At 35.2% G+C, this 11994-nt stretch overlaps 1 protein-coding gene across 1 annotated transcript in view; it reads left to right on the top strand.

The window, feature by feature from the left end:
• Nucleotides 1–2360: 2360 nt before the first annotated feature.
• Nucleotides 2361–11994, top strand: part of LOC111057247 — a 466683-nt gene continuing 457049 nt past the window's right edge. The window contains exon 1 of the mRNA XM_039428365.1: nucleotides 2361–2992. Coding sequence (XP_039284299.1) covers nucleotides 2935–2992 — 58 coding nt within the window. The 5' untranslated portion in view covers nucleotides 2361–2934. The remainder of the gene's footprint in view (nucleotides 2993–11994) is intronic.

The following is an 11994-nucleotide window of genomic DNA, read 5'->3' as shown; positions in this document are numbered from 1 at the left end:
CTTTGAGAAAAAGTGATGAGTTATATACTTTGAGCAAACGTCGGCGGAGTTGTTAGATCTGTCGGCTTATTCGTAAGATCCCCATGTGAAAGTACAGGAGAGCTGCAAAATATGAAATATGATCTTCCGTAATATGATATTCCAGGAGCGAGGTCTCTGCCGTGTGAAACTGGCCTATATGTATCATTCAAATTACGTAAAATTTCATTAATATCCATCACAATATTTCCAGCCTGATTTATCATTTTTTGAGAACAATATATAATTATTTTTGAACAATCCCATAATTATTAGTCTTTTCAATCAATTGCTGCAATGATTTCTGGTGGCTAGGACATTGTGGATCGTGAACTTTATGATTTGATGGCTCTTTATTCTTCTAAAAATTGCTACATATTGCTTCCTTGGCGGTATTTGGACAATCTTTAGTGCTATGATCTTCAGTACAGTGACCGCAGACTTCACTTTCTTTTTTGCAATACTTTGAAAAGTGACCAAAGCACTGGCACTTGAAGCACCGTTGAACCGAAATAAAGTCATTGAACCTGCAAGAAGTCATGTCGACAAAGACTCGTTTCCTATTTATTAGAGTTCTTCTTATCTCGGGCTCACATTCAATGATCCAATGAACTACTTCCTTGTTCTTTGGTCCAACCTTGTAGAAAGGCATACATCCGTTTAAAAATGCTTCTTTTCCTAGTTCAGAGCTAGCAAAGTTTTTGTTGAAAATACTCTCGCCTAGTTCCTCTTTGCTTAAATCACTAGGGACATCGTAAATTATTAAACGTGGCTTCCTATTCTGAGGTTCAACTATTTCCAAATTTTTCATATTTCCAGTTTTCAACGCCTCATTTTCAATTATTTTCTTCTTGTCCTCTTCCGAATTCAGAAAAATCATGAGGCCACCTCCTCTAACATTCACGGTCTTTTTAACTCTAATATCGTATTCGTTTTTGATATTCTCTCGCAATACATTTTAAATAATTCTACTGTTTTCCACTTCGTTCAGGACTGGTTTGACTGGCTGTAACATAACTATATGCTCCTGTGGTTGTAGTTTCCTAACATTGTTCCCTGCAACTTTATTGTCCTTCGATTTTCCTGGCAGCTGCACCATATCAGCATAGCTCAAAGTATGCCTACTTTCACTTTGTTTAATAGTGTCTACCGCCTTATTTATATTTTTAAGGGACTCCTAAATACCCTTATTGGTGTTTCCGAGCCCTGCCGCTAGCTGTGAAGTTGTCACTGACCTTGTTTCTAATTTGACAATAATTGTTTCCGACAATTTATTAGTTATTGAAATAAATCTGTCACTGAAATTGTCACTGACCTTGTTTCTAATTTGACAATTGTTTCCGACAATTTATTAGTTATTGAAATGAATCTGTCGAAATCAGCTCTCAGAACTTTTCTTTTTTCATATTCCGCTTCCGCCCATAGATTAAGTTCGTGCTTTATCCTCTTTAAAAGTTCATAATCCTTTGAAAATTCATTGCTGATTACCTTTGATGTAGATTGCTCTGCTGGTTGCTCCATTGTAGGGGACTCCTGGACCTGTCCTGAAGATGATGATTGCTCCTGCTCTTCTCCCACTTCCTCGAATTCCGGAATTAATCCATATGGCGCCCTGACCGGTGATCTCATACGTAACGTAACGGATGGATACACTAGTCTATCAGCTATAACTCACTTTTGCAATAATCACAACACAATTGTTATTATGTTCCGCAGCTCTAAACAACGATGTTTACTACTCGGCGTCTCAATTAAGAATGAATATTATCAGGATCTATAATATAGGTGGTAAAGCAAACAAGAGCGCGGTATCTCCACTAGTTATATACATGTACAAAATTGAAGCTATGAGAATGAGACCAGAATACTCTCAATTCCAGTGAAATTTATGATGAAACGGAATATAATTCTCATCTTCCATTACCCCAGGATGACATAAAGTTTGCTCGGACTTTGAGGAGTACAATGAAGTCTTTGATCCGGGAGAAGTTTAGAGTCCAGCATTGGGGAAAACAGCGCTGGCTATTGCCAGGGGCCTTCGCGATGGCCAGTCAGTTTTAATGGGCTTCGGCAGGGGAATAGTGCTGAAATTGTGAATCAGCGGCGGCCATAGAAGTAAATAGTCGTGGCGGCCAACTCACAGGCACTCACACGATCGGATTAAGTATTCAGACATGCAGCACTGCCACTTGCAGGGTGTCTTGCTCTTGCGTGCATCAAATTGCACTTGGTTGTTGATTTTTATTCGGACCCACTTCAAACCAACGGGGGTTGCGGATCAATTGGCCGAGAACAGCCGAGCATGCACGAGCCCTGCCGAGCGAGCCTCCAAAATATTTCTCTCCAGTTTGGCGCGTCTGTTCAGAGCGTGAGGACCTTAGTTGTTGAGTCCGCCAAAACACGCACTCTACCGCCTTGTCTACAAAAGACGACCGTGAGATATTAACACATAGCAGACCTAATATCCACTACAAAAGTGTTTTACATGCTAAATTCATTTCTTGACATTCTTCCGTGAGTGTGTGTAGTAATTTTTAATGTGTATCCTTGCTGTCATCCTACTTAACAAAAAATAAAAACACTAAAATTATTTCAAACACATTGCCACAGACTCCAGGACAAGGATATTTTGAATAGTGAAAAGTGATAGATTTATAGATTTATTGCACCTTCCATTTTTTATCTATCTAGAGTTTTCCAAGATATAAAATTATAATATTAGAACAACTGGTATAGGATTTATCAAGTCTCTGTCTTGTAATTACTTGAAAAAATCGGCAGTCAAGGAAGTATTAAGTAGTGTTATATTGTTTGATGCGTCTGTGACTCTAAACAGTCGTGAACCAGTTACAATGCTCAATTGAAACTAAGAAATTGATGTAGTGTTTTCGCCGGACCAATATACAGCTCCGTGGTATGATGACGCACAAGGAGAACTACATTCTTCCTCTTTTGCTCATTCTCTGCTTGGAAGGTATGGGATTCTTACATTTTAAAACTGAAATTTCAATTTCAATCCACTAACATCTACAAATATTTCGCAGGTCTACATAACGCAAAAAAAGCATACCGGTACCTTTATATTATTGTGAGTGACTTTTTGCTTCATTTCATTCAAGTCTGTCAGATGATAAATAAATGTCAAGGTTTTGACATTTAAGCTAATCAAATTATCGTCATCTCATTGTGATAAGTAAGGTAGGAGGTAATTGTACGAGCATTATGACATTGATAATATGAGCACATAACGAATACTCGAACAAAAAATCTAGTAATGACATAGTTGGGTATAATATTGATCAAAATGTATCATAATCAGCTCAAATGTATGTACAGTAAACAATCAACTTGAGATTTGTTTCCAATAATCTGAAGAAATCATCATCATTATCAATTTTAATATAATTTTAATGGATTCTTATCGGATCAACCTTCTGATCTCCATTTATATATGAAATATGAACATATTTGCGAGATTAATTATTATAGTATTTTATTTATTTCAACGGTTACTTATCTGTGGTTTGGAGCTCATTCAAAGTAATCACTCTAGGATTATGATCGAAACCTTGTCTATAAACAAGTAATGAATAGTCTCATTCATAATTTGATCTGCCAATAACAGATTACTCGAGGCTCATGATGGATCATGAAATTGGTCGATTAGAAGCCGAACTGTGTTTAACTGATAACCTGATAATTTTTAATGAATTTTCGAATTGAGTTGAGCTGATAGATTGGAATCGCTGTCATCATCATTGGCCCGACATTCACAAATGATTCCTGAGCGGCTAATAATAATTTATTTCAATCGCTCAGGGGAAAATAATATATAATTCCGGTAATCATCGTACTAAAGTGTAGTCTATTAAACTAGGAGCGGTTTATGTTAATTTCATCGTCATTTAACTCCACGATTATGAACACTAAATTATTACTATGTCTTGGCAGAAAGTTAACTGATACATCCTTGACTGAAAACTGACTCTCATTGGTGTTGGAAATTCAATGCTGAGGCAAGTCCTAAGATAACCTTAACCTCAAGACTAATATCTGAGGCTGATATATTATTAGTTCAGTGAAGTAAAGATGAAATTATTTGAATAATTATTGGTCGTTAATGAGGACTGTATTTCAAGTATCATCTACTTGCTGTTCCATATTCTTACAGGTCAGTATAATCTCACCGAGAATAAAATGGTAATTTCCCACCAAATAACATCCATGATATACTTCAGAAATCTGTGTGAAAACCACTTTTTTATATCTTCGTTCAATATAGTTTGCAGGTGCAAAGCTTTTATTTGAAAAGTAGGGAATTCTTGACGAAAATTCAATGTGGAAAGAAAATGAGACAATGAATATAAATGAGGATAAGGTGGAGATATGCCAATGAGATAAAATTTCATGATCATCACTGTATTAATGGTAACGTTTTTTTTCTTTTATGCATTATTGAGAGGTCTCTTCGACGGGAATCTGCAACTTGCGCCCAGCGGTCGGAATGTGTTTGGGCACTCACAGATTGAACGTAACAAAATGAACGTCCGTGAAGTCATCACGAGTGATAACATTTCACTCTCACTAGCAGCCGACATTACGTTCTGACTGAGGGAGCGAGATTCAAATTCACTATAGTATGCTTCAAGCAAAACACTACTGTATTATGACATATGACATGTTAACAATGTAGCAAATATATCAACACTGTTCATTTTCTCCTCATTCATGGTGACATCAAGAAAGAGTCAATATGTGCTAGTTATCGAAAAGTTGATGGGGTGGTGTGGTTTTGACAAACCGCGGGATTCCCGGTCGTCAGCCTTTTCAACATACTGTCAGAGCTGGAAATTCGATGTAGTCATGATTTCAAAATTCGTCACAAGTTAATCTAAATCAATGGAACACTTTTGAAGTCGAATAGGAAACGAATGGTTGTAATATAAAGTAGATGGTTGTCGGAAAGACTGACAAATAATGTGACTGGCAGTGATGTCGTCACAACGTAAACAGTGAATGTGTGTATCGGAGCCATGTATCACTCTCATTAGACCGCTGGGCGCTAGTTGCGTGTGTCCTCTTCGACTATTCAACAGCCTAAGGCCACTTCAGTACGTATCTTTGTACCCCATTCTATTGTATTCATGTGAACTAGGGAAACTTGTCAAACTGACTATACAATTGTATTCAAGTGAACTAGTCAAACTTGTCGAACTGACTATACAATTGTTCCCTGAATAATTAATACTTCACTGGAATAAATAATCATAAAGTCAACAAAAATGAGGGAATTTCCCTACCGCTATCACATGAATTTCCAGGGCAGTGATTCATTGCAATTAATACATACGCTTGAGAACAATTGAATTTTCAATAATGATTTCCTGTTATGTAGCAGATAATTTACAAATGCAACAATCGAGCAAAAATTTTACATGAATTATATTCTCACCAGCAGTCATCACAGGAATTGAAATTGGATGCTATTTTCATCATTAATTGGTCATATAATATATATTCTCAATCAAACAATAATTCTCGATATTCACTCTCATAGAAAAAAAAATCCAATATTCTCTCAAAGAAAAGTATAATATTTTCAATGTCGGAGTATCGATTTGATGAGGTGTTTTGTGAATATATTTCCGATTTGGTAGGTTTGGATTGCAAACAATTTATTCAATTTGAATTCTGTGTACTTTGAACTTTTGATATCAATACATGGATCAAAAATTCTATAGTTAAAAAGAACTGTTACAGTTGTTACTAGTTGTTCAATAACATGAAGTAGAATTGAGAAAGTCTCCGGCTTGGAAGAATATGCGTGGCAGAGAAATGGATGTAGATCAGCCAATTACAGTGGTAAATAGTATAAAGAAGGGCAGTTGCTGAGTTGACGAACAGACTCGTGCAGTCGATGCAGTACTTCCAAAAAAAAACTATGTATGCGTTTTATGAGGTGTTGAACATTCACTGAAGCCGCGTTTCCATTACCACAAATTCAGCACTGCTACATGACTAGAGATCCAATGACGGGAACTTGTAATAATGGAAACGGTCTACAACATTTTCCATCTCCACTGCTTCCCCGCAACATTTGTGCCAGAGCAATGTGCCGCACAAGTGTTGTTGTGGATTCCTATTTCGCAATTGATTACTCATCTTTTTTTCTTTCAAATTCTAACTCTCTTATGATTGATGATAGAAAATTTTTGTTTTCGGATTTGGATCCAGCACCTCCATAAACTATGCAAAACTCTGTAAGTCAGATTCCCGGAAATACCCAAAAATGAGTGAGTTTTGACCACTTTTATAAATTATGTTTATAGTGCTCAAGTTTTCTAGAGCAGTCTTAAGTTAGTGCTAAGTTGGCAACTACATTGTCAGTGCACTCACTTTGATGCAGTTAGTGCCGAAATGGGAACAGCATACGAAATGCTGTAAAAATCGCACAACAAGCTTGCACAGCTAGATGTGATATTGCAAATTGCCAGAATGGGAAATAGACTTGAAGACTACAGAAAGTTGTCAGCTTTGGCACGGCAACATCGCCGCTGCTGTATCCCTACCTCTCTCTGATCCGCATATCCCTCCAAGTCGGAAGTAGTATTGAATCGACTATGAATAGTGTGATTTGACATTATGTCATTTCTGAAAAACTGAATGCAACTGGTTTCTCATGGCATATTAGAATTAGATGGCAATATTGATTCATATTCGAATTCCATTCTATAAGTGGCTCAATAGGAATCTTTAAAATGATAGTTTTCAAGAGAAGCGAATTTTTCATTTGAGAATCTTATGATTCTCATTATCTTATGATAATGGTTTATTTGTGAACTTTTCTCATGAAAACCCACCTTATTGAGTCATATTCCAATCATCATCGGAATAAACACGTCTTTCAATCAATGAACTGCAGTCTTTACATTATTTTCTGCAGAAAACAAAACGCTTGTTGCCATTTTTTATCTTGAGTCAAGCAACAAAACTGGAGTAACGCATTCAGAGCACGCGATTAAGTCATTGATAAATCGTGATGCAAACGATTGGTCGAAAGATAGCGAGAGATGGTCATTGAACAATGTGAAAGAGCCAGAGAGAATGAGAGAAAGGAGAAGTAAAAGTGAGGGTGGAGGGAGGAAGTGAGAAAATTAGAGGCAAATGGATGCAGACGTCGAGTGTTCTATTTTTATGATTGGAGTTCAATTCTCATAAACAACACCATTCGACCGTTTAACTTCATTCGAAAATCACTCTGAAAATGAATAATTCTCTATACGGTACCTTAGAATAATATTAATAGTGCCTATGAATATTCTTCTGTGCTTTCCAGTGGTCTTATCTTTGATACTTTTGCAAAATGGGTTAGTCTCTCTTGAAGAATTCTGTTCAAGCTAATCAAAGAGAAGTGTAAAAACACAAGCTATCTGAAGTCCAGCAAGTTCATTATCAAAACGACTATCTTTCGTATATTCGTTTGAAACTTATGTTGAAATATCAAACTATTCAGAGAAAGTCGGCAGGAGAATTCCTTATTGAATTGTGCGACGAAGTATTTGATATTTTCTTGCAGTTACAGGAAAACGATCAGAAATGATGGAATCCATGCTTTTTTCTTTGTCAAACAGTCAAACAGTTATTTTGGTGTCACAATTTTGAAGGAAGGAAACTTACAATAATAATAGTGATGATAATTGAATCAAATTGAATTAAGCGACGCGAAATGTTGCAACTCGACAGGTATAAGACATCTGCCACCCTTGTCATTTTCACAACTACTACTTCTACTCGAGGGAGCCACCTGGAGCCACGCCTCAGCTCCTCAGCACACGTCAGCTGGCATGCATCTTGATAAGTGCTCCACCCCAACCATGATATCATGGTTATGCTCTGTTGCACTCGTGGTCGTCATTGATATATTGCTACAATTGGTATATAATATTCCGCTTTTATTCGTATGGCTTTCTGTTCGTGGGGAGGCATGTTTCCTTATGACAAGGTACCATCTGAGAATCGTTAAGCAAGTCTATGATATCATATATCGGAAGGATAGAGGGGATAGAAAAGAGCAGTCGCGATTAAAATGAGATGAAAATGTTCCAGTGGAAAAGGATGGTCTAAAAATCTGAACGAAGTTCAATCAATTAGACTTCGAAGATAACATTTCTTGTTAGATACTAATATTACTAATACGTAACAATTAAACTATAATAATTTTGAACTATAGGACTTGGTTAACATTTACTTATTTCGTAAGGATGCAAATAGAATCAGAAAGTGATTTGATTTATGTGGAATTTAAGATTCAGTAGGCCACTATACTCAAAAGATTGGAAATATTTTCTGTCAATCTCACCGGTCTCCTTGACTACTTGAGAGTCTCCTCTTGCATTTCTCCAAATCACGAATAGAAACAATTTGATTGTAAGGTTGAAGAAGTTCTCTGAGAAAATGTAATGAAAAAAGAACAGTTTATTGATGAACAGTTTGTATAGAGAACTGAATCGTGTTCCTAATGTTTTTTTGAGGAGCTAAAATAAACAGATCAATAACTCTGGTCTGTTTTCAATCAAGTTCACAAATAAATAGTTCATTTATGCGATGAGCTATCATCGATTACAAAAACTGATAAGACATCATCTCTCAGATAGTCCAATACCGAGAAATTGGAGTTCTTGAAAGGCGACTCACCAAGTCAGTACTCCTCTATTTGCCTTAGCTTTTATCTCTAAAAGGAAAAGCTAATCCTTTGTAAATAAAGATAGATCCCTATCAACTCACTCGCTCCAATATTATTTGTGCGTCTTGCGAGAACGAGGCTTCTACAATTCTTCTTCATCCATAAAAAAGCCAATATTGATTAATGCACTGTCTTTGGCTCGCTTTCTATTGATACCGATCTTTTATCGAGACAGAAAGCCGAGATTATAATGGATGAATCTGCCTGTGCGATAAATATTTGGTGCTAGAGGCTCGAATGTACACTCTCGAAAGGATGAGAATCAGAAAGTATTTGAAGAAGTGAAACAGATTGCACGAACTTTTCAGTGAGCGATGTGATGCATCACTTCCACTACAACTTTTCCTAACTCGAGAGACTGATCAATGAACGTAGTAATCATGACCTGAGATCCGACTTCGATCGGATATTACCAGGGTACTCCTTTAATTGAATTCTGGATCTGGAATGTACAGTCTATATATTGATGTTATTCAATATTCCATCTGAACAATTAGAAAATAATGAAATTTCAACTTGAACAATAATTTCCATCGAAAACTCGCACAGAAAATCATAAATTGAATAATACAAAATCAGACACAGAATCAATACAAGCTTTCATGGAATTCGGCTAGGCTTTAATTCTCAATGATGTATATCCACAGACGCTGTAGAAGACCTGACCTCACGGTAACCTAAGGTTCTAATAGCATTCCATTGTGAGAGTAGGCCTATTGATTTATACTTTCAGACCCACGATCTGAAATAATAAATATTTAAATTGTCTGGAAGTCTTCAGTTACACAGCGGCTATTTTCCTTTTTTCACATATTATTTTTTTTTCTAAATAATGGTTGACCATAAAAAATTGAAACTTTGCACAGTCATTTATAACAACTGGTCAAAGCTTCAAAAATATTATAATAATTTTCCAAATTCATGAAACAAAATGGCGGCCTTTTGAAATTTTGTTTTTCAAAGAACTCAAAAACCGTTGGTTCTACAAAAAATTACAAGAATAACTTTTTTCAGTAAATTTGATTGCCTATCGATTGAAACCTGATTTTTTTGTAGATCGGACCAATATTAACTGAGATATGGCAGTTTTGGTGGTAGATGACCACTGAAAGTTTGTTGCAGTGCAAACCAAGGCATACTGATAAGAGTCGTCTCAATAATGCAACTATTTGCATTTCATGTTAATAGTAAGCGATTTTAGGTCATTTCAAACAATAAAATAACGTTACATAACCCTCTAAAGGTGGGTCACGAACCACTAAAGCTGCCATATCTCAGTTAATATTGATCCATTCTCAGAAAATCAAGTATCAATCGATAGGCAATTCAATTTACTAAAAAAAGTTATTCCTGTAATGTTTTTGTAGAACCATCGGTTTCTGTGCTATTTAAGAAATACAATTTTAAATAGCCGCCATTTTGTTTTATGAATTTGAAAAATACTCATATTTTTTGTAGCTTTGTCTAGTTGTTATGAATGATTGTGCAAAGTTTAAATTTTGTATGGTTGACCATTCGTCAGCTTACAAGCAAAAGTGACCATGTCCTTTTTACATGTTTTTTCAGGAGAGCAAAAACAAAGTTTGAATATCAGACTACTAATATGCAGTAATAATAACTCATTCCAAAAATGGATCAACTATTATTCTATTGATTTCAGTATAAAAACAATTCAAATCGAGCAAAATGAAGCTTAATTTATTCATTTTGTGAGAGCCGACGCCAAATTTGGATATGATCAATTTTTCTTGATAAACTTTCTTAATTTTTAAGACTTGGTCACTGGAAATATAAACCCATAAAACTTTGAAAATCAGTTGAAAATTAAGTGATTGTATTGTATTTAATGTTTTTGAGGTTGAATTAACACACGTACAAACGTTTTTCTCACGTTCAACAACAGCTATGCCTGTTTTAGGCTTCCAATACCAAAAAATATACATAGACAGTTTTACCTGATTTTTTTATGAATAGGTGGTCATGATCATTTTTATAAATTTCAACACTTCTTCCAAAAAAAAGCTTCATTGATTGCCTTATCAATTAAATTACATAAATTATCATAATTGACAATCATTGAAAAAAGTACTTCTTTAATTTGAATTATTTTTTTCAAAGAATTCAAAGGAATGATGCCCAGTTATTCTAATGAATTGCATTTCAAGAATTTTTCTTTTCAAAATGATGATGCTCAACATCATGTAATTAAAAGCACACTCATAGGCTAGAATCTTACAAAACAAAATTAAGTGAAATAGTAATTCTACTTAATGATAAGGAATAATGCCCTATTATTCTAATGTATTGCATTTCAAGAAATTTCTTTTCAAAATGATTATGCTCAACATCATGTAATTGATAGCACACATAGACTTGAATTCTTACAGAACAAAATCAAATGAAATAGTAATTGAATGATAGGAATAGTAAGAAATAATGCCCTATCATTCTAATGTATTGCATTTCAAGAAATTTCTTTTCAAAATGATGATGCTCAACATCATGTAATTAATAGCACACATAGACTTGAATTCTTACAAAACAAAATTAAGTGAAATAGTAATTGAATGATAGGGATAGTAATATGTTATTGTTTCTAAAGATACGTTTGTAGTTTAAATTAACTCTACATCCTCCGAAAGTGTTGGTTCAGGAAGGCGATCCTGTTTTGTACTTGAGGGAAGGGCTGCATACCATGCGTGATACTCATTACCAATCACTCCCTTTTTGCAGAGATTCATCAAATCTGTTTTCTTTGCAGATGAAATTGACAATTGTTTTTTGTACAATTTCTCCAAATGTTTTGGAAATTTGTTTTTTCCTATTTTCAGTGATATCTCTGAAAATGGAGATACATAGTCATAAGTGAACAAAACTGTGTTCGGTTTTCCTTTCTCATATATGATTATTTTTATTTTGAGCCACTGAACTTTTTTCTTAGTAGTGTCAAGCATGATATTCTTTGGCATAATTACTTTGGACAAAGTTTTCAAGTCGACGAAGTCTTCAAATGTCAACTCTGTGACAATATAGGGGTCCTTGGATTTATTTTTATTTCTCTTCCACCTAGAAATTCTCATGATATTGAGCCAGTCATTCATTAGGAATATGGAGGCATGTTTTTTGGCAGATTCTATAGAGCTATGAATTCTGTCTGCTTCCAAGAGAGAATGACCTTTTTCGAGAAAATTGTGTTGTATTGAGTCAATATTCGGGGAAGTTTAAACAATGTA

Source organism: Nilaparvata lugens, chromosome 5, assembly GCF_014356525.2.
Source record: "Nilaparvata lugens isolate BPH chromosome 5, ASM1435652v1, whole genome shotgun sequence".
NCBI lineage: Eukaryota > Metazoa > Arthropoda > Insecta > Hemiptera > Delphacidae > Nilaparvata > Nilaparvata lugens.
This window is presented reverse-complemented; position numbering and strand designations above follow the sequence as displayed.